We start from the raw sequence: 24,203 nt of genomic DNA, 5'->3' as shown, positions 1-24,203 counted from the left end.
AAAAAAAATTGCACTGCAACAGAAAGCAAATTACAGATAAGGATGCGGGTGCCAGACTGGAATTTTAAAACAGTGACACATTAATAAATCAACCCCAAATTAATTCATGTCAGTTGAAGCAGGCAGGTGTTCTTGCTTTTTCCCCCCATAATCTACAGTGATGATGAACCAGAGGGTGGCATAAGGCATTGATGTACCAGAGGGTGGCATGGGTAAAACAGAGGGTGGCAGGGGTGAAACAGAGGGTGCTGGGAACCTATGATGATGAACCAGACGTAGAAACAACATAATCGTGACCGTTGCGAGCCGACATGTAAGTTCGCGATTGCGAACTGTTACAAAACCCTCGCGAACTGTCAGAAATCCTTGCGAACTGGCAGAAATCCTTGCAAACACAAAAAAAAAATCCGCAAATTCGCGAGAATTCGCGGATTTTGCAGATTGCGAGTTTGCAAATTCGCTAAATTCGCGAACGCCAGATTCGCAAAATTCGCCCATGCTTATTCTCTACTATTACAGCGCTTGGACGCCTCCGGGCAGCAATTCGCGCTCTATAAATCCACATCCAATCCAATCCAACACCTAGGATCTGACCTATCTGTATCTCATACACATAGCTACTGTACAATGACCTAACAGCACGGGTGAGGGGATTTAAAATGCCCACATGTGGATGATGACTGGACATTTGCATTCATGGTGCCCAGGGAATAAACAATAATCTAAAGATATTGCTTAGAAGAGTTCAAAGATCTACAGAAAATATATGTGACTAAATTAAAACAATGGTGGATGTGACACAGCATCGGCACAACTTGCATTAGATGTGAGTCCAAAGAGGGAAACTTCACCGACACAATTCTGTTAGGCAATGCAACTCTTTCTTACTGGGAAGCAGTGCTTAATTTGAGCTGGTTGCTTCGGGGGCTGGGCACCAGCACTTAATTTTCAACACCGGCACGTATGACTGCTGCCACATGGTGGTGCTGTTTGTGTAATTTAGAGATTTGCTGCCCCACTGTTGTTTATTAACCTAACATACATTAAAAGTAACTAATACCTGCCACACACGCCATTCTTAAAGCTGCAAGTTTTATCATCACCTGTGTGTGTCCTTGTTTGCAGCATAAACCAAATTTTCACATTAAGCATATAATAAACACAAACTGGACTGACCTGAAGTTTGGGGTGAATGAACCCAGAGATCTCGCCATTTGAGTGTCGAGGGAAGTACTCAGGGCTGATGGACACATAGGCTTCCATTTCAAAGGCTGGGAAGGCTGCTCCTGGAAAATGAGCGAAAAGATAAGTGAAAACTGCAAAGGAGACTGCATTAATGAGATTTAGAGGCGTTAGAAGGAATAGGGAAGTAAAGGGATGAGAGAAAGGAAAACAGAAGAAAAAGAAAACTAATCGAGTGGGGTAGAAGAGAGTGAAGTAGAAAAGGAGAAGGGAGAGATGAGAGAAAGGAGGGAGAGTAAAATTAAAGAATGCAATATGAGAAACACAGCAGAATAAATAATTGCAAAACAGCAGAGGAAAAGAGAAAGAAATAGGGAGATATACAGGATGATATTAAAGTGGGAGGAGAAACCAGGCGCTGAGGGAAAAATAGTCCTGATTAAACTACAGGGATGAGAAAGAAAACTGGACCGGTGACAGTGCAGGAGAAGGCAAGACTGCTACTACCTGCACCTGTAAACATAGTGCTGCTGCTCAGGGTTCATACCCGCTCCCCTTATGTAGGGGCTGTGGGATCCAACCTGTGGAGTATATGTGCAGACCGCCATTTCCAGCCACTAGGACACATAGGGCCAAGTTTATAAACCTTTTGCACTGAGTTTGCATCACGAAAGTGTCACAAACCAGCACAAAACGTTTTTTGTTGGATTTACTTTGAAAGTTGCCTAAAAGGTGTTAATACCGAGAAATTCGATGACAATGAGAATAACTATACATTCATATATAAAAACGAAATTGCATCTTAATTGACTAATTTGCCCGTTATGAGCTGCACATCATCAAAAATTTGTAGTTAGGCAGGCTCTGAGACCCTGGCCTGTGGTCACAGGTGGGGTGGTACATAGCCGACATAAAAACGCACAAATGGGAAAGCTCAGATCACTCCCACTGATAGGTGCAGGGACACCAGAATGGTCCAGGGAGATTGGCCCCAATAAAGCACACATGGCTGGAATGGTATTCGTGTTCCCAAAACACCATAAAGTCAGATGCCACATAGTTAAGAACTCATAGCCAATCAGGACACAGCACATAAAGTATAAGCAGTAATCACACGCTCCCCATGCCGGACATTTGGACAAGTGATCCACTGGCCGCATTGTGTCCACACAAGGTCGAACCTGAATTCCTCATCAAATACATTAATTTGGCTCCAAAAAACAGAGATTCACATTCCTTACCAAAACTGGATCCCCAGAGGTATTTTTGGGTATTTAGTCAATTGTATAAAACCAGTTCAGATCGATTATACGTTGAGACAGTCCTCAGACCCTATGCCTGTGACTGTTTCCCCGGCCTCACAGTTTAATTAAATAAACTATTCCTGTTTTACCAAATGCCTCTTCCCTCTTGTTTTTTCAAGGTATTCTATGTTCAAGCAACATTTTGGTGAGCTACTATTAGAATTGATTGAAACCTCTAACCCGACTGCAGCCAATACGCCCATACGGATTCACCTTTGCGTATCAAGAAAGGTGAGTGGACACCGCAATTGATAGAAAGTTCTGCTGATTCCATGGGGCAGAGGTCCGCCCTGAAGCAGCTGTCACAGAAGGCAAGACATCGGAACCTTAGCAAACATGTGGCGTAGGGCAAACTACAGACAAGCAAAAAAAGATAACCAGAGCACACTGCAACTGACTGAAATATAGAATATTACGTATTTTATATGTCCTAACGGAGGAGTAGTAAGGTGGCTTTAAAGGCGATCCCTTCAGAAATCACCTTTTTTCGATAGTCAGCAAGTTAGGAAAGGTGAAGGTTTATATGAATACTTATTGTATAGCCCTTTATGGCTCCCACGGCGCTATTTATGTGGTAAAGCTATCCTGACTGAGTGGAGAATGCAACTCAATCTTATTCTCAATCTAAAAGGTTTTCTCAGTGCCACTGGTTGCTTAACACCGTTGGCATCTGAAAGAAGTGAGAGAGGTTGGCTGCTAGGTCCACTGGGAGTAATACAGATGGTACGCTTGGCCCCTGGGTGTGATACAGGGAGCGATTAGGACTTTTAGGGAAAAAGATATGGACCTGGGAGATTAGGTGTAACTTGTGGCTGGCCAAGAGCGGCCGGTGACTCTCGAGTGATTCCCTTTTTTCCACAAGGAATTTGTTTTATCTTTATCCAGGACACAATATCGACAAGACTCTCAGACTCACCTGTACCACGCAGAGCTTCCCCTAGTCACAGAATAGCATGCATTAGTAGCGGGCTAAGGGATTTTTGACAAAGCCATAATCTGTATTTCGAGTCATGTCAGCAGTTCTGACACGGAAATATCCCCTGGGGCACAAACCCCTTGCGTACTTGAGCGGGCATTTAGACTGAGTCATGCAGGTTCACTTTCCATGTGAGCAGGCTCTGGCGGCTTCAGTTTTCGCCATTGACAAAATCACCCCACTGTAATAGGGGGGCTGCTGACACTTTATGCTGAGCATTCTGTGTTTGTGGTCATAGAAAAAAGCAGGAGCATGCTGACTACGCAACATGTCTCAGGCTACAAACTGATGGTCTCCAGACCATCAGCAAAATTAGTACAGTCTCATCTAGTTAACCGCCCACCTTCTTAGCCCATTACGTTCAGGAGTGGGAGGAGATCAACGATTGTGCAACATACAACCCGCACAGGCAGCAGAGCTGAAAACACTGATTAAAGCCCTAACCCAAAGTATGAGGAACACGGTAACGATTTACTCAGACTCAGCCTATGTCACCACCACAGTGCAATTTTGTCAGAAAGTGCAGTTTTTGACATGGTCGCCCCTCCACTTCTTGCCTGGTATTTGATGTGATTTTAACTGGAAATACACTGGGTTCCTGCTAATCAGGTCCCCAGTGCAAGGATCTCTTTCCCAAAACTGTACAATTGTTTTCCCTAATTCACAATATCTTTAGTGCCCTCTGGAAGTCCCTAAGTAATGGGTACCCCCGGTGCCTGGGTCACTAAAGAAGGTACCCATGGGCTGCAGCATGAATTGTCTCATCCTAAAGGACCCCTCATAAAGATCATGCAAACTGCCACCGCAGGCTGAGTGCCTTGGTGCAGACAAAAGTAAAAACACGCCATGACACACATCCTTGTGTGACATGTCCCCTAACACTGCACATAATATTTGAAAGTAGGAGGAGCCTAGCCAGCAACCGTGATGGCCGCCTGAACCCTCGGCTCCGCCGACCCGTCCGCTTCCCTCCCGTGCCGCTTCTCCTCCTGTGTGCTATTTTGTAACTGTGGTGCGGCATCGGATTCGGGAAGCGACGCTGGTTCCAACGATGTGCTCCCCGTCGGTCTTCCTGCGATGGGAGTGACAGGACGCCCTTGTTCTCCTGCTGGTGTTCGACGACGGGGTCCGGTCCTTTGTTCTCGGCTGCGGCCAGCTTGATTACGATAACATCGGCCATTGAGGGCAGGGCGGAATCGGCCGGCGTGACACGGCAGATGTTCTGGGTCTTCCGCAGCAGTGCAACATTTCTTCTTTGGATTGCCACGCTTTCACGGCTTCATCGCCGCCGCTGCAACAATTGTATCCCTCTCCCCGGATGACCCTGCGAGTCTTCTTGTCTTCAAGCGGAGTGGAGGGGGCCATTTTGGACGGAGTGGTTGCGCTTGCAGTTGACAAACCGGTCTTTGCTGCGGGCGCCTGCTACGACCGACACTGTGCTGCCATCATACGCGGCGCTGGAATGGAGGGTGCTGCCCTGGTCCCCACGCCCTGGCTGTGCCCGTCGGGGAGCTGATTTGATGACCGGCAGCTAGGAAGGGATGCCGGCGACCGGGCTCGAGGATTGCCACACGCCTGCGAGCCCCATGTGCAGGGAGCTGCAGTATCATCCTCTCCCGAGGCGCCCTTGAAGATCGGCGATGTTTTGAGTGCCCTGGCCGGTTTGCGAGCTGCCTTGTGTTGCAATGCCCGGGACCTGGAGGGCCGATTGGACAACATTTTGCCCCCGCTCTCCTCGACTGGCCGAGCAGGCCCCTCGCGTGCGGAGCACTTCGCCACACCCTGGGTTCGACTGTTGCAAGCTGCCTCTTCAGAGATGCGTGGAGGCGCTGGGGGTGAGAGAGCCAAACACCATCGCGGCACTGCCTGTCACAACAGTGGAGAAAAGTATGCTTCCTGCACAGGTACAGATGCTGGGGGATCGCCTTTGGAAGCCATGTCTGGTACCTCCTTCGGGATCTATTGGCGAGACTAGCACTCTTATTCTGGGCATGTTGCTTATGCTTTGGTTGTCTAACTTTGGAGGACTGCTGCTGTGTGCTTGCCTGTACTGTACCTTTGTGGATCACATTGCCCTGCGTCGGGTGGATATTGGTGGACGATGCCTTGTCTCGCTGTGGTCATTCCGGCTGCTTTTCCTATTCCGTAAGGCTACTTCGCTACTGTACCTCACTGGCACACTGGATCGCAAGGGACAAGGTTGACTCTGCTTTTCCCCTTCTTACTTACCGTTGCTTGCATTGCTAAGACTGTGATGGATAGACGGGGGAGCTGGACGTTGTCTATGATTCGATTAGGGGTCGGGGGTGAGGCGGCCGATAATATTCATGATGGCTGTTTCGGGTGCATATGGTTGGCCCTCCTCCGGTAATACATGTTTCCTTTTTCTTTCTTCTCTTTTCTTTCTTCTTTATTTCGGGTACTCTTTTTTGGGCGACAGGCACACTGCTGGGGGGGGTAGGCCGTAGCCTCTGCATGCGTGTAGGGTGGGGGGCAGGGGGGTGGGATATTATTTTGTCCGTTTTGGTTTATATGGGCCTTATTTTTTCTCTTATTTCTACATTCTTTTCTTTCTCCCTTTTTCTTTGGGTCAATGGCGTTAGTTGTAAGGGGGTGGGTAGCAATTGGCACACAACGTATTCTGCGATTGTCAATCCTTGTGTACTGTTTTCGTGCCGCCATTTTGATGTTGTCTCCATGCTCGCTGGATTTCTTTGCTGTGCGTCGCCCACTTCAGTTTTGGATGGTATGTTTGGTCCTTGATCCTTTCTAGTCTTTACAGTTTAATATTCTTCATAAAAAACTTTTAAAATAAACCTTCACTTCTCCTGCTCCCCAGTAGTACGGATTTCTCCAGTGTAACCCAAGTCGACTGTATTTTGTTTGAAGAACTACTGAGGTGCCGTATTGTTTGCTGATGTGCTCCAAACGTTGTCGAGGCCGGCCGGATGGTTGTAGGCCCGTATTTGTTTCATGATACTGTGTAATAAAGGTTTTCAAAAATAAAAATAAAAAAAAAAAAAATATTTGTAAGTTATCCCTACAGCAGGCCTTATAGCCCTAAGGCAGGGGGCCCTATATTACATTTGAGGGCATATCGGCTGGAGCAGATACACCCCTGTGCTGGTCATTTCCATTTCTGCCGCTACACAACAAGTAAGCCATTTTAAAACATGTATGTACGGGACACTGGTGAAAATGAGTTCCTGAGCTACATGCTGGCTTCACTGAAAAGAGGGATGTTTGGTGTCAAACATCTCATATGAATAAAACCCACACCGATACCAGTGTCAGATTTAGTAATAAATGCACACAGTGGGCATCTAGGTGGTACCCCCTGAAAACCTACAAGCCCCTGATGCTAGCTGGCTGACTGACTTTCATCAGCCCGCCACCAGAGACAAGTGTCTGACCCCCACCGCCCCCCAAGGGTGGGGACCTTTGACACTTATAAGGCCAGAGACCAGGCCTGCTTTTGGCAGGGGGTATATTCGCCTGCTTCCACCGGACAACCTGCAGATTAACATTCCAAGGCAGGGGAACTTCAAAGCACATACCGCCTTTTGTATGTGAACTTCGTTTTTCTCTTAGAGGAGGAGAAGCACATGCCCTTTGTCGAGCATCATTTAGCACTTGGACAGGATGAGAATTATCTAGTCAGATAGTTGTGTTCAACCTCAAGCTTGTGCTTCGCCTAAAGTAAGCTACCTGAAGTGGAGGTGACTTTTATTGGGGATGGCAAAACCAGGAGTTCTGTGACAGGGTTATGTCCACCTACCCCAGGAAGTGGTCATATAGGGGGTGTAGTGTCCCAAAGACATAGGTAGCCCCTTGGCTACTCCACTGCACTCTAGTAAGCTCCCAAATGTAATATTTAGGGGAACCATGGCACCAGGAAATCAGCTCCTCCTGACCAAATAAGAAAAAAAAAAGAGTAGCCGCAAAAAGCAAGAACTGTGGATTAAGCAAATGACTTGGCGCCAACCCTGCTGGCCTGTCTGCTGCTGCTAACGATTGTCCCAAAGTCAACTCATACTGCAACTGCTGTGCCTCCAAAAGCCTTGGAGAACTGGCAGCACTTCTGCCAAGATTCAGGGCTCCTACAGAGCAGCGCAGCTGCTTCACTGCATCTTGCAAGCACTCAAAGTGAGCTGAGAGGACTTTGGACTGCCAAAACCCGACGCCAGAAAGCACACTGCACCTGTGCCGCTAGCCCAAGCTGAAGTGGGCCAACAGTGCCAGCGTAGTCCCCTGGCACTCCAGAGTCAAAGCCCACCCTGGACTTTCCCCACTGTGGACTTCCCACCGCCGCTTGCAGCCCCTGTTTGCAGGCTCGCTCTACTGCAAGTGCTCCCGGTGACGAAAATCTGGCAACTGAAAACACCTCTACAAGAGTCGCCCTTGGTCTGTGGAGAAGAGGAGCAAAGGTGCCCCAAAGCATGGTGAGACGTGAGCCCCTCTTGTGGTTCAGACCGACTGGCTTCCCAGTTCAAGCCTTCAGCCTCTTTTCAACCGACCAATCCCAGTAGGATAGCATTGGGTCCCCGATGCTGAAAAGAACCTCAGCACCCGGCTGCCCCAGTGCCACCTGAGGTGCTGCCCTGGACCTTGCCCCATACTCACCTTAAATACAGAGGATTGGTCCTTTAAGTTGCTGCAAAGTGTTCAAATGCTGTACATGTGTTTCTCCAATAGGATAAAATGGGCATCTGATGCTGAAAAGAACCTCTGCACCCGGCTGCCCTAGTGCTGCCTGAGGTGACCTGTGGGTGCTGCCTTGGACACTGTCCTATTCTCCCCTTACGTCCAGGAGAGTGGTCTTGTAAGTCCTGTAAGTCCTGTACCTGAATGCCATACTTGTTATCCCCCCCCCCCCACCATAGGATAGCATTGCAGTTTTGGAAACAATGCACTTTCAACATTTTAAATGTAAAATTATTCCTCTTGAAAAACATACTTACCTTATCGTATTGATTCTGGTGCCTAACATATAAAGATATGTGTTAATTTTATAAATAGTTGTGTATTTCCTTATCGAGGTGTGTGCATCATTTATTGACTATTGAGTGTATTTGCAGATATCTAACACTCCTCTCTGATAAGCTTAAGGCTGCTCGACCACACAACCCCCTTGAAAAGCACCTTGGGATTGCTAGAGCAAGGCCTTGTCCACCGGTGAGGGAATACCTGGACTCTTTGTACGGTATACCTCTTTTTGGCATACCATATTAAGAGCCAGTTTCCTACAATTCTAATATAGGGAGGTGGAAAAGGCAAGGTTTCCTGAAATCAGATGGTACAACTGTTGTACACATGGACCTCCTGGAGTTATTAATCGATGCATTGACCCTTCCTAAACGCATGGCCATGGTGAAGAGCGCAACTCATACTGGAGGCAAGGATTTTGTATCCTGAGGGAATGCATTACCTCTCCAGTTTGCAAAGAGGGCAGCTTACGGAGCAGTTGAGGAGACACCTGTGCTTCCCTTACAAACCCCCTCAGGAGAAGCCTTGAACAGAATGCGTTGCCTGATGAGAAAGAGCGATGAATGGTGATTTATATTGCGCAAGACAATAACCCGCAGGTATCAAGGCGCCTAAAAAAAAAAATGATCAGAGAATGATCAAAGAAGGAGACAGGAATCCTTACATATATGCTTGCCGAAAGAGAAGAGTTTTTAGAGCAGAGCGGAAGTGCTGTAAAGACGGGAGAGATCTCAGGTCCAGGGGAAGGTCATTACACCACTTAGGAGCAAGAGTGGAAAAGGCTCTGCCACCCCATTTGGCTCTTCGTACACGGGGGGCTGTCAGACGCAATTTCCCAGAGGAACGCAAGTTCCTTCCGGGAATATAGTGGGAAATGATGGACCCAATCCCTGTGTCGCTATTTTTGGCAATGGCTCTGTAGGTCATGCATAGAACTTTGAACCGGATACGGTGTTCTACTGGCAGCCAATGCAGCGTTTTCCTGGTTGCAGTGGCCGAAGAGCGTCTGGGGATATCCAGGACAAATCTAGCTATGGCGTTTTGGACTACCTGTAAGCGCTGCAGCTGGCCTTTATTAAGCCCAGCATACAGTGCATTACAGTAGTCCAAGCGCGAGCCGATGAGAGCAACAGCTATTTGTTTCCTTGCCTGCAAGGAGAGATATTTCCTGATCCTTCGTAGGGTGTGAATCAGACCCCAGCAGGTGGAGACAGTTCTGCTCACCTGGCTGCCTAAGTCGAGGGCAGGGTCTATCAGCACCCCGAGGTTCTTGGCAGAAGTTGTGGGGGAAGGGCATGTTCCTAGTGAGTCAGGCCACCAGTTGGCTGACCAGATGTTTTCTTTCCCCCCGAACACCATCACCTCAGTCTTCTCCCCATTCAGTTTGAGAGAGTTCTGAATCATCCATTGACCAACCGCCTCCATACAGGATCTAAACTTGGAGGCGATTAGTTCATCTGAATGGGGAAGAGAGATGAGGATTTGAGTGTCGTCTGCGTAAGAGACTACCTCCATCCCGAAAGATCTTATTAGTTTGGCTAGTGGGGTAACATAGATATTAAAAAGGGTCGGGCTAAGTGCTGACCCTTGAGGGACCCCACATAGCACAGATCGGGATGGAGATAGGAACTCCCCCAGCTTGACTCTTTGTTCCCTCCCCGTGAGGAAGGATGTCAAAAGATCCAGAGCTGCGTTCTTCACCCCCACCTCCCTCAGCCGAGATGTAAGGACTGAGGGGGAGAGGGTATCGAAAGCCGCAGTTAGATCGAGCAGGACCAGGAGAGAGGTCTGGCCCTCATCTACTGTCGTACGGATCTTATCGAGCACGATGGTGAGGGCTGACTCGGTGCTGAATTCTCTCCTAAATCCATGCTGGGAGGGGTCAAGGCATCCCGAGCTTTCCACAAAAACAGCGAGATGCTTGTTAAGATGTGCCTCAAGCATCTTCGCTGGGGCAGGGAGCAGAGAGATAGGCCGGAAGTTCTTTAAGACCCCCGGATCCAGGGAGGCCTTTTTCAGCAGGGGTTTTACTACCGCCTTCTTCCATTCTATAGGGAAGATACCATCTCTAATGGCTAGATTCATTACCTCTAGCAGCGGAGGTAGGAGGGTATCCCTACACTGCTTGATGACTTTCAGTGGGCAGGTATCCAAGGGAGAGCCAGACTTGGTCTTAGTTAGCAATAGCTCAAGATCTTGCAAGACCAACGGGGGAAAAGAGTCCAGAGTGCTTGAAGGGGAGATTTCTGTGGTGGATAAACTCATCTCTACCCCGGATGTGGATGCACTGAGACCAGCTCTTTGTTCCTCGAGGGCCAGGTGGATATCCTGGATTTTAGTGTGGAAGAAGGAGGCGATCTTATCACATAGATTCTGTGAAGGAATAACAGGGTCAGGGGCTTGCAGTTTGACCAAGGAATCAACAGTTTTAAAGAGCTCCTTCGGGGAGGAGAGCGAGGTGGTCACGGTAACAAAGTATTCTTGTTTAGCCTGCACAATTTCAGCTTTGTATTTTTTAACAAGGAGTTTATGAGCTTCCTTGTTCTTGAGGTCCCAACTAGCATGCCAAAGCCTCTCCTTTCTCCTCACTTCTTGCCTAAGGAGCCTAAGGGAGTCGGAGAACCAGGGGGCAGATGGTCTCTTTCTGGCTCGGCGCCGAGGTTGTACTGGGGCCAGTTTATTCAAGGCCTCGGCGATGAGAAGCCAGGGGCTGCAGGCAGACCACACACGACCTCATTAACCGACATACCCCCACGGGAAAGCCAGGGGGTCTGGTCAAAATATCATTGCCCCAATTACACCTACCAGCACACACAGCAAACGAAAACATGATAGCAGAACTTCATAAGAACAATTTTTTCCCTAACCTTACAGAAACCGTAGCAATGTATTTGAACAAATGCATCATTTGCCAGTTATATTTGCCCAACCTACATCCCAGGTCGTATCATCAGCAATCCCAAAATCAACTGGGCCTTTCAAGGAGTTGCATATCAACTTAATCAACATGATTGATCGATGTGATAACTACTGATACCTGATTGTAGTAGTCTGCCCGTACTCATTGTTGATCAAAGCCGGTCCATGCGTGCACTGTGGCACTAAGAAAGAGGTAACTATCCTTTTCAAGGAAGTAATACCCCAGTGGGGGATACCAGCTGTCAACTGGTCAGACAATTGAAAACATTTTGTCAACATCATATTCAACCACATCTGTACCCTGTTAGTAATAACACATAAATTAGGCTCAAAAGCAACATTTGTGCTGCCTTAACAAAAATGGCTCCACTGCCTGACCCTAGCCTTATTCGCACTGAGAAACACAGATTGATGGGGATGCCCACCCCAAAAACCCAGCCAAAACTAAACTCTTAATCTAGCTCCCAAGCACTAGGAGACAAATTACATTTATATTTCTCAGAACTAACCAAAACTGCTAAGTTCCGAACCAAACAAGTCTACATTCAAACCTCCAAGTGCACCACCTTTTCAGCTGCCCCATCAACACGGAAATACACATCTAAAAGTGTGCGAATAAAAATTGCATCGTGGGGGGCGCTAGAGGGCGCGCAAATAGAATGGCCGCCTTATGGTGAGGCTCCTGTACCCTGGAGCAATTATCCTGCCATAATCCTAGCTAACTGGAGGGTTATCGGACCCAAACGCTACTCTTTGTGTAGCTTATGTGACCCCTCAGACTCGTTCCGACTTTAGTGAGGCTGCAACACTCGGTGCCCGAGTGAGAGACTGAGATAGATTTCCAAGAGGCAGCGTCGGAGCTGCCAAGGTAAGGGAGTGTGGCCGCTGACACTGGGACAGCCCGGGGATCGCCACGAGGCGGTAAGCCCAGGCTGCCGGCCTAAGCCACCAATGCTGGGACGCCCGACCCTGCGGATCTGAGGAGATCGCCGCTTCCCCCCCTCTGCCGCAATACACAGTACTAAGAACCCCTGCTGTGTGCAAACAGATAAAAACCGGGGTTGCCACTACTACCGCTGGGCCAGCAGCTGTGGAGGCCCGAGAAAGGTTGGTGGGCCCGACGGCGAGGTGGGTGCTCAAGCGCTAGACCTGCAGCGTGCCGGAGGAACGGTGGGCACCATTGCATAACCAGCATTTATCAAGTACTGCGCTGCGGGTGTCCAGGCATAGCGGTCTGCGTTGCGGCAGAGCAGAGCAGGTGGCGAGGACGGGCCTGCATAAATACCATGAGGCGCTGGAGGCAGTAATACATCCATTCTGTGGCACCACGCAGCGAAGTCGGGAATAGCGGCATCTGCTACCTGGCAGCGGACACTTGGGCCGATCTGCACTATCACCCTAGGTGCATTGCGGACTTATCCGAATGGAACGTGAGATTTATTGTGTTCCCTGCTAAGCGTGTTACATCGTGCTGCATGGTGAGGTGAACGAAGTGAAGCCACGGCGTGCTGTCCCAGAGGACGAGGTGTGGCAGATTATCCAAGAGCGCAGTGCTCCATGTTCTTGAAATTGTGCTGCAGGGCGGCAACTCTGTGTATGCAGATGCTGGATGCCACTGCGCAAAGTGGTATAGCTGCTTTATTGCATACTGCGCAATGAGAGTGGGACACAATCGACTTGAGTGAAGATTTAAGTCTGACCTGTGCACTAGACTACTTTTCCTGGAGATCTTGCCTGAAGCTAGGAGAAAGTGGGCATTGCAGCACTATCGGTTGACTGCGGAGAGACGAGTCTGCACCACAGGCCTTGGCTACACTGCACGACATCAGTGGTGTGAGAGGTGCGCACTAATTCAGAGGGTAGTGCAGCACTAGCTGTAAAGAGACACAATGGTGAGACAAGATAGTCGTCAACCAAAACTCAACTTTGATACTGCTAAGAAAGGGCCGAAGACATCTGCGGTGGAACCAAACATGAGTGGAGCAAGCGCGGCGAGTAGTGATTTCCCCCCTGCAGGATCAGACATACAACAAATTTTACAGGAGATGCGTCAGGGGTTTGCCAAGGTGGTTTACAAAGTTGACAGGATGTCCTCAAGGATGGATGCCCTGGTACAAAAGGTGGACCAACACAAGGAGCGGATAAAGGTGACCGAAAGTTGCATATCAATGATGATGCTACTGCCTCCCACACGACCCAGCTTGCCCAGATGGACAACCTGCTGCGGGTCATAGCGGCGAAGAATGAGGATTTGGAGGCCCGCAGCAAACGCAATAACATCCGCGTCAAGGGAATTCCGGAGTCCACAGACACGGGCAGGATGGAGCTCTATGTGGAAAAACTACTCCAGACTTCTATTGGTGACGACGCTTTCTCAACGCAGTTCATTGTAGAAAGGGCGCACATATCCCTGGGTCCCATGCCCAGGCCTGGTACTCCGCCGCGGCCCATAATAGCACGCCTGTTGCACTATCGCGATCGCGATGTGGCCCTGAGGGCAGCCCGCACTAAGCAAAATTTGACATACAATGGCATTACCTTTTTAATTTACCCAGATTTCACCCCACATGTGCAGGAGGAAAGGTGCAAGTTCCTTGATGTTAAAAAAAAATTACGTGCTGCACAAATAGACTATGCATTGCTATACCCGGCAAATCTTCAGGTAACACACCAGGGAAAGCAACTATTCTTTACAAACCCGCAAAAGGTGGAGGAATATTTAAAAGCTGTCAAGAAAGCACAAAGAGGAGACCATGGTCGAGGCGCTGAGCTCGGTGATAATCAATCGGATGTTGATGAGGACGCTTAAACTGATCTAAGGCTGCAATACATTGAGCACCGGTGGTGCACTCTGCTCATAGACTCTGAGGGGGCTAAGATCTGCGGACAAGATGCACTTCAAGAGTTGGGATTCGTAAGCCCATTCCAGTGGTTATGCATTCCAGGGACCACTATCCTTCCTCAGCCGAATACGAGGGCGGTACAGGTACTACGGCTAGGGGAGGGAGAAGTTGTTGTGCGCTCTTTATGTGATTTCCCAAACGGGTGTACCCCTACCATGGAACTTGCACTTCAGGGACTGTTGAACCTTAAGGGAGGGCAGGAGGGAGGGGGGTGGGTGGTTTCTTCTGGCATGTTGGGGTTGCTTCAGTGGATGGGAAGGGTGGGGGGGAGGGATGGGTGGCTGCTGGCATGATTGGGATGCAGTATTGGGAGGGGGAGATTTAATTCTGTTGGGGGTTTTATCTTTACAGGGGGGGCGGGGCAGGTGCGTGTTCCATATGGGGATCTGCTTCATTGGAGGAGAGACAGTGCTGAGAATGCATCCATGGCACATCACAATTATACATTGTTCTTCGGGATATGGCAGGAATAGTGACGGATTCACAACTGAGATGTATGTCCTGGAATATCAGAGGACTTAATGATGCACGGAAGGGTCGGAATGTACTGGCATATTTAAAGCGCCATCAGGTACATATTGCTATGCTGCAAGAAACGCACTTGGCACCACAATCACGCGCAACATTTGCCAGCAAATGGGCTAATGCTCGATTCTTCTCTTCTTATTCCACATATGCTAAGGGGGTTGCCATTTTGATTAAGCGTACTGTGCCATTCCAGGTGATCGGCGAGATCGTGGATACTGCTGGTCGATATGTCATAATATGGGGTCGCCTTGGGAGGGACACTGTTACATTGGTGAATTGTTATGCCCCCAATGTTGATAAACCAACCATCTTCACAATGTTATAGGGCAGGATTATGGATATAGGTTCCCAGCACATTATATGGGGAGGCGACTTCAATGTAGCACTGATACCTGCACAAGATAGGGCGGCTGGGGTTGCGCTATACAAGCCTAGATCTAGGGAGGACTTGATGGGGATAATGGAGGAAGGGGATATAGTGGCTAGTTGGAGACATCACTACCCTCACCGACAGGAAGGCATCAACTTTACATCTTTGACATGCACATGGGCTCGACTGGATTACTTTTTGTTGACCACGGGTCTGGTTGCTGGGCTGGCGAGTGCAGCACATTTACCCACAACATACTCTGACCACAGCTCGGTCCTGGTCCACTTGTGCGTGCCAGGATGGGACAACCCCAGGCCACAATGGTGACTGCAACCCACGGCCTTTTTAGATGAAGTACTCCGTACGCAACTTGGGGAGGAAATTGCTGACTTTTTTTCCTCGAAATAAGGGTACAGTGAACACTGTTGAGGCTATCTGGGAGGCCTTCAAGGTCACGATTAGGGGATATTGCATATCAAAGAGTTTTGGCGTCTTACGTGATATACAAAGAACATTGCGTACCCTGGACCGCTAAATGAAGGGACTGGAGAATCGGATGGTGGTGGGCGAATGGACACAAGCACATGCTGAGTTTAGGGGCAAATTGACGGAATATGAGGAAGAGGCTGTGAGAGAAGCCAAATTCAAGGGAAAATACTGGACGGCGAGGAAGTACTGTGAGGGCGACAGGCCTGGAAAACCCCTGGCAGTTTTAACTCGTAATCCACATCTTAATAATACGATTCTCGAAATTACTGATGGGGAAGGTCAGGCCGTCAGGGACGCTGAGGGCATCCTAAAAGTATTTACATCGCATTACATACCACTGCCACTTCAGGTGCTATGCAGTATGATGACTTCCTTGGGGATGTAGCTCTCTGTTGGCTTAGCGACGTTCATAGGACCTTCCTGGGCGCTCCCTTCGAGCTGGACGAAATAAGGAAAGCCATAATGCCACTAAAAAACGATAAAACTCCGGGCCCGGATGGGCTCCCTGCCGAGTTCTACAAGGCATATATAGACACAATGGCCCCCATTCTGCGTGAAGTCTTCGAAGAATCCTTGGACGACGGGATTCTCCCCTGCTCTATGTGGGAGGTCATGATAACATCTCTATTAAAGCCTGGTAATAACCCAGATCCTGTGATTCATATCGCCCACTTTCACTGATAAATTATGATGTGAAAATACTTGCCAAGGTACTGGCCACTAGATTGTGTCACTCTATGCGGATGACATAACGCTCTTTGTCACAGACCCAATACACAACTTAAATCCCTTGCTGCGGGAGTTCGTGGTATTTGGTAGACTGTCTGGGGTGCAGATTAATTGAACCAAATCGCAATTCTATCCCCTCTCTGATGCAGTTACCGAGTTTTCTTTAGATTTCCCTTTAGAATGGTGTTGCTCAGATCTACAATATTTGGGTATACAGATCTCTAGAGACAAAGATGAGACAATTCGGCTTAACTATGGTGAAGCTATCACCAAATTGACCACCTCTGTTGATCGTTGGCTCTCCCTTTCTTTGTCTATGGCGGGCAGAGCCTCACTTATCAAAATGGTGGTGCTGCCCCGGTTCTTATATCTGTTTTTAAATATCCCCTATTATCCGGGTCCTTTTTTTTTTAATACATTGAGAACCGAGTTGTGTCGCTTGTTCTGGGGGGGTAAACAACTGAGGCTTCAATGGTCTATACTGGTTCAGCCATATGACAAAGGAGGTTTCGACCTCCCGGATTTTGAAGTTTACTACGTGTGTGCCCAGGCGCACTATGCAGATCACTGGATGATACCCAAGCCCTTTATGCCTCAGCTAGCGGCCGAGGACTTGGTGGCAAATCCTCTTCCTCCGAGTGGCCTTAAACACTGCCCTGTGGTGGCCATAGAGACGCCATTCACGATGGTCACGTGTACGATTGACGCGTGGCGGCGCATAGCTAAGATGCTGTGCTGTGACTTGTTATATTCGACATGTATGCCTCTGACGTATCACCCCAGATTGGCGCTCTTACAGGAAACGGGTTTTCAACTGTTGTGTCAGCGACTGAAAGTGAATACATGGGGCGATCTGTTTACTGATGGTCAATTTAACGCCATGGATTTATTTTTTTAAGCTCATAGGCCCACTCCAATTGACATTTTTTATTATATACGGCTACGCCAGGGGATGATAGAGATTTTGCCAGAATTCCCCAAGGAACCTGAAGTCTTTACTCCCCTACAATTTATGCTATGCTCACAAGATGGCTCGCACCTGGTATCAGGCATGTATGGCCAAGTGAGGGCGGCACAAAGGGCAATGAGGGATCTGCCCGTTCACATTGGAGTGATGACTTGGCGCTGGAGATCACTGATGAGCAGTGGTTCTACTGCTGTAACATTACGGCTAGAATCTCAGCCAGCTGCAGACTCAAGATGATTCATTATAAATTCTTACAGCGCTTATACTACACTCCTGTGAAAAAATATAGATTTAATTTATCTGATGATGATAAATGTGAGCGCTGTCACGCGGAGCGTGCTGGTTTCCTTCACTTGTCCTGGGGATGCCCCATTGTTCAGGGATACTGGCAGCAGTACATGAGGCCCTTGAGGCCATGGTTGGGGAGACTGTAGATTCTAACCCTCTATTGATGCTGATTGGGTACACATTGCCTTCTCCTAAGACTTAAAGGAAATTCCATGATATCGCCCTCCTGCTTGCCAAACGTAGGGTGGCGTGCCGCTGGGGACGTGGCAGAGCCCCAAATTTAAGGACTGGCTTACCGATGTGATCAACTGTCAGGAACAGTCTGCGATTTTTGCTGAGATGCAGCCAATGTCTATTAGGCCTAGGGACATATGGGGACATTGACCACCTATTTGCTCTCCCAGGGGGGTGAGGATGGAGAATCAGCTTGTGAGGAGGTGCGTAGCACTGGTAGCGGGGTTTTGGGTGCTGCTAGACCTATTAACTGCTAAAGAACTGCCTGGTGAAATGGAGTGTATTCAAAAACGGTTAAAGCGCTGGCACAGAGATGTTATGTTATGTTATGTTAACAATGATTTATAGAGCGCTCGTTCACCAGTTGGTTCTTGGCGCTAAAGAGGCTAGGGGATCGCCAGCCCAAGGCAGATCATTTATAAGCAAGTGTGAATAACCATGTCTTGAGAGACTTCCTGAAATTGAGCAGGATTGTGCTAAGTCTAATTTTCAAGGGGATGGAATTCCATAGTTGAGGGGCCAAGGTCACGAACCTGTATCCCCCTTGACGCTTCAACTTGATTCCGGTCCAGGGAAGACATGGCTTGGCAGTTCGGTCTGGACTGTTCCGATTAGGCACAGGGTCAGAACTGATTTGCATATGGCCATGTCTGAACTTGTGGCTTGGTGAGCAAAATAACGATGGATTAAACTCAGATCTGTGACTGGGGGTGAATGTCTTGCCATTGTGCAACATTCCATCCATCATCTTGTGTGTTTTGCTGTTCACCCTATGTGGGAAGGGTATACCCAGACGTGGGTCCCGTGCTCACGCCGCCACTGGAGTCAAGCTTTCCTGGCAGAAGACGGCTGATAGCCAGAAACCGGTCCTAGGATGCTTGATTCCAGTCCAGGGAAGACATGGCTTGGCAGTTCGGTCTGGACTGTTCCCATGAGGCCAGGGTCAAGACTGATTTGCATATGGCCATGTCGGAACTGGGGTGGCTTGGTGAGCAAAATAACGATGGATTAAACCCAGATCTGTGACTGGGGGTGAATGTTTGGCCATTGTGCAACATTCCATCCATCATCTTGTGTGTTCAGCTTAAAGGTCGGCACTGTGAGGAGATGGCCGAAGCGGAGGTTGCATGAGGGAGTGTATTGGTAGATGCGGTTTTCAATGAATTTGGGGCTGTGACCACTTAGGGATTTGTACACCAGGCAGCCAACTTTAAAAGCACGGAGCTGTGGAATAGGGAGCCAGTGCAGTTTCCTAAGGAGAGGGGTAGCATGTTGTCACCTGGGTTGTTGAAATATTAGTCTTGCCGCTTGGTTTTGTACCAGTTAAAGTTGCGGCCAAGTGGGAGTTCCAGGAACAAGGCGTTGGCATAGTCAAGACGAAATAGGACCAGGGCTATCACGACCTGGACTAATGCAGCTTGAGATAGTAGCCTGCTTATCATCCTTATTTTCCGTAGCTGCAGGAAGCAGGTGGAGATCACGGTGCCTATGTGCGTTTTGAGGGACTGGTCATTGCCAATGGTGACCCCAAGGCTTTTTACTGAGGTGGTGGGAGTAGAGGGGAGCCTAGGTTACTTGGCCAGTAATGTGGGCCCCACTGTCTGTGTGCATCGCCCGTCAGTATCAGTTCAGTTTTACTGGGGTTCAGCTTTAAATGATTATGATCCATCCATTGGCGAATGAATGTCATGTTGGATTGAAAGCCAGAGATTGACTGGTGAGAGTTGTCAATCTTGAACAGAAGTTGGAGGTAGTCAGCGTAGTTAAAGATGGTCTCTCTTCTTTCTTTCAAGGATCCTACTAGTGGGAGAAAAAATCCAGAAATTCTGGCTATGCAATGGGGCATCTCTATGCTGGATATGTGCTGGCAGTGCAGCGAATTTGCCTACATTCAGTTGGTCCCTCTCATGTCCACTTACAAATACACCAATCCAGAAACCAGCATTCCACAGGCACTACTCAGCGCACTCTTACACAACACGTGGTACCAGCACATGATAACCGTGGGCTCTAAGACATCAGCCAGGTTGTGCTACGTCTGTTAGCGGATACTGCCTCCTGTAGGCGCAAACAGACTTTTCTTCTCCCAAGATGCAGCACCCGAAAAAAATGCCTCCTCCACTTATACCTATGCGAAATTAGGGCCAAAATCTAACTCAACAAGGCAGAGCCCCACAGAGTGGTAGTGAATGTGAACAGACATGAGACTAAACCAACAGCTCTATACTTTCACCTAGCCTAGCAATATTGAAACTGAGCTAGACAGGTTGCGCAGGAAGGGCACCATAGGAGAGGAAACTGTTTGGTCTCAAGCCTTCCCGGAGAAGAGATTCTTGGGAGGTAACTAAACCGAACACCCAACTCAATGCACAAACACATCTGCTCCTGCCTCCATTTGTGATCCAAGGTTGGCCCTTAGCGTATCTGGGGTAGTCTTCTTTAGTAACAAGGGTCCCCTAGACATGGTGTGCCTGTGTGGGCCCCCCAGTTTGATGATACGAAGGGAGACGAGTCTCATACGGGAGGGTTGAAGAAAAACATAGGCACCCCATGGCAGGATATCTGGGATACCGAGTTGGATGGATATATGTGGCAAGAAGGGAAGGGACACCCCCTAACTGGACGGAAACTTACACTTGTATTTCAGAAGTAAAGGAACATTTCCACTGGGCATGAATGAAAACTGCGGCATGATCCTGAAAATTCTGGATATGCAATGGGGCCCCTCCATGCTGGATATGTGCTGGTAGTGCGGCGAATTTGCCTACATTCAGTTCGTCCCTGGATGCTGCAGACTTTGTTCCCACCGTAACCATACACACACTGACCATGGTCATTCACGGAGAAGAACTATTGGATTTGAACCAGCACCCGCTAAGGAAGAAGACGACATTGTGGCATCAAGCTCATGAAAAAAGAATTGCAGAATATTTTGCCTGGGATTAGTACAAAAACATTCCAAAAGAACTCAGGACTGTTCTCGTACACACAAATATCAGCAGGGGAGTCAATACCCTTCATGACCATGGAGACTAAAGCCAATGCCCGCTGGCTCTAAATAACCAGAATAAAATGATGACCAGCACTGAGCTCGGCCTTGAATCGATTAAGGAAGAACTGACAGCAATCCATCTCCTGGCAATGCAGCATCAGTATGTGTTAGACTTATTGACCACGATGGAGGGAGTGGTGTGTGCCAAGATTGGTGCGTCCTGCTGCACGTTTATCCCAGGATGCAACATGGATAATAGGACTTTGACTCTTGCCATAGTGTTCTTGTTTTTGTATGGTTTCGTGCAGTTGGGGTTTTCCGTCTGTAAAAGCACAGTCCTCAAATCGGGTAGAATGCAAGGGACAAGGAAAGTAGTTCTTGTCAAAAGCAGGCTTAAAGAACAACAGGCCCCTAATATTGTAACTGTCATTTAGTGTGGGATATATAGTGTAGTTGAAAATTCAACTAGAGGGGGTAATGTTAATATTGTGAAATTCAATGTCAATGAGAATAACAATACATTCATGTGTATTGTATTGTATCTTTTTTGACAAATTTGCCTATTATGAACTCCATGTCAACCCCGACTAAGAAACACGTTATCAAGCAGGGTCTGAGACCCAGGCCCGAGGTCACTGATTGACAGGTCACTGGCTGGGTGGCATGTAGCCAGCAGACAAACACACTAACAGGAAATCCCAGATCAATACCACAGATAGGCGCAGCGACACTACAATGGTCCAGGGAGATTGGCCCCAATAAAGCACAAATGGCCGGAGGGTCACAAGCGTTCCCAACACACCATAAAGTCAGATGCTAAATAAAGTTAGGAACGCATAGCCAATCAGGACACAGCACACTGTACATGCAGTAATCATGCGCTCCCCATGCCAGACATCTGGACACATTATCTACTGGCTACATTGTGTCCGCTTGGATTCCCCCTCTAATACATTCATTATGGCTCCAAGGACAGTGCTTCGCATTCCCTAATAAGAAAAGGACCGCCAGAACTATTGCGTGGCATCCAATGAATTGTATTAAACCCAGTTCAGATCAATTGTGAGTTGAAACAGTCCTCCGACCCTATGCCTGCAACTGTTCTCCCAGCTGCTCATTTTAATTAAACAAACTGTTCCTGTTTTGCCAAATGCCTCTTGTCTATTGTTTTTTCATGGTATTTCATGTTCAAGCAACAAAGTAACGCAGAGCAACGCAAAGCACTGCTTTGCGTTACCCTGCACCATGAAGGCATTACATGGGTGGTACATTGGCGTTCTCGTGCTACTACCAATTGGTTTGTGGTGCAAAACTCGATCTAATGACGTTTAGTAGACAAAAAATAATGCTATAATGCTGGAGTTAAATATAGAAATAATGTAATTTCTCCTTTCTTTTCCGAATTTGCATGTGGGCTGCACTGACCAGCACACCTACAAAATATGACAAAGTTTTAAAGTTAGTCTAAGCATTATATGTTGTACTAGAAGGTTACCCTTCCAGTTGCAAAGATGTATGGCGATGCATGGACGTCTGAGAGTGGATATGGTGCTCTTCCTGCCTCTCCCTGTATGTAAGGGAGTGCAGCAACTTTTGGTTGAGTTGTGTGGCAGGTCATCTATCTGGGGATACAGGCATTATGAAGAGTGCGCCATTTCCGTCTCCTCCAGTCTTCGCTGCAGTGACGGAGTAAACTCCGGTAGGCTCCAGATGAGGGTGAGGCAGGGAGGCATGTTTCTTTCTTCAATTATGGAAGGTATAGGGGCTCTCTACACATGTAGGAAGAGACTGAGTGACCCCCGAGCAGGATCAAGCACCCAGAGCTGTGGTCCTTGAGAACTACCAGTTGCCTCCATCCACATCCAAATACTTACAAATGGAACCTTATGACGGTGACCTTCCAGAGTAGGAAATACTGCCCAGTTCAGTGGAAGCTAAGCAATGGTGCTGTGGGCCAGGTGGAAAGAAGGCTGATGTGCCCCCTGACATCTGATTGTGTATTGGGGTTCACTGTGCCGCTGAGACTCTTTAGTTGCTTTACCACTGCACCTGCTCTACTATTGATAGCTGCCCGAAGGGGGTGGTAGTGCTCCTCCCCGACAACACTAGCTGCTGGAAAACTAACTGCACTTTATTACAATTAAAAGTGCAAAGTAATTACCAAAAAACGTTTTACAACCCAGTGAGAGACAGAGAGTAGTCTGAGAAAGAGAGCACAATGTCGAGGGGAAGTCAGCAAAAGCACAGCAAAGGATGTGCAGCTAGAAACCACAGGGAGGCAGGAGCACAGAAGAGGTAGGTAGAGAGAGTAAAACAGAGAGGACTGTGAGAGGACAGCAGAGGTCAGAGAAAGAGCACATCAGATGGGGGAGCACAGAGAACATGGGGCAGAAACAGAAGGAGGCAGGAAGTACACAGCAAAGAATAAAGAGGGCAGAGAGCTCATCAGAAGTGGTATACTGGCATGGTTGATAATTAAATAGCTATTGGAGAAAGAGATGTTATGTTATGTTACTGGATTTTATAGAGCACTCGGCCACCGGGGAAGTTTCTTGGTGATATGCAACAGAAGACAGCACACAACATTACAACGGTTTAATCACAGGCTTGTCTGAAGAGCCAAGTCTTCAGAAGCTTCCGAAATCTCATGCCATTAGAAGTGAATTTAATCTCTGGGGAAAGAAAATTCCAAATATGAGGGGCAAGAACAGACAAACTACAGCCCACTCGTCTCTTCTCTTTGAATGGGGAGATTGTAAGGAGATTCAAGAGAGTGGACGTTAGATTGTGATTGGGGCCATATTTTTTAATTTGAGAAGATAACAAAGCAGGGTATTTGCCATAAAAGGATTTGAAGATAATACAGCCTGTCTTGAACATGGCTCGTTGTTCAACTGGTAACCAATGGAACTTTCTCAACAGAGGGGTGATGTGACAACATCTAGGCTGTTGAAAAATAAGCCTAGCTGCCTGATTTTGGACCAGCTAAAGTCTACAATTGAGGCTTTTAGGGAGGTCAAGATAAAGAGAGTTGGCATAGTTCAACCTGGAGATGACCAATGCCAAAATGACCTAGACCAAGGCATTAAATGTGAGGAATCTGCCAAGTTTCTTATTTTTGTGTGGCTGTACAAAACAGGAGGACATGACCGCTCCCAGTTTGGGTTTCATAGAGAGGTTCCCATCAGTCAGGACTCCAAGACTCTTAACAGAGTTCTTAGGCTTGGGGGGAGTGCTCATCGTAGGGGGCCAGAAAGAGGGATTCCACAGGTCCAACTTATTGTAGGTGATGACGATCTGTCTTAACAGAATTGAGTTTAGGTTGGCTGCTAGTCC

The 24,203-nt window shown here is 48.0% G+C and overlaps 1 protein-coding gene across 4 annotated transcripts in view; it reads right to left on the bottom strand.

Annotated features, from left to right (window-relative positions):
* LOC147666515 (N-acyl-aromatic-L-amino acid amidohydrolase (carboxylate-forming)-like) overlaps positions 1-24,203 on the bottom strand; it is a 544,437-nt gene that overhangs the window by 42,987 nt on the left and 477,247 nt on the right. For all 4 annotated transcript variants that reach the window (XM_086949028.1, XM_086949027.1, XM_086949026.1 and 1 more), the window contains exon 6: positions 1,177-1,286. In XM_086949028.1, the coding sequence (XP_086805154.1) occupies positions 1,177-1,286 (110 nt within the window). The remainder of the gene's footprint in view (positions 1-1,176; positions 1,287-24,203) is intronic.

The sequence above is a fragment of the Lissotriton vulgaris genome, unplaced genomic scaffold (genome assembly GCF_964263255.1).
Source record: "Lissotriton vulgaris unplaced genomic scaffold, aLisVul1.2 SCAFFOLD_440, whole genome shotgun sequence".
Taxonomy (NCBI): Eukaryota; Metazoa; Chordata; class Amphibia; order Caudata; family Salamandridae; genus Lissotriton; species Lissotriton vulgaris.
This window is presented reverse-complemented; position numbering and strand designations above follow the sequence as displayed.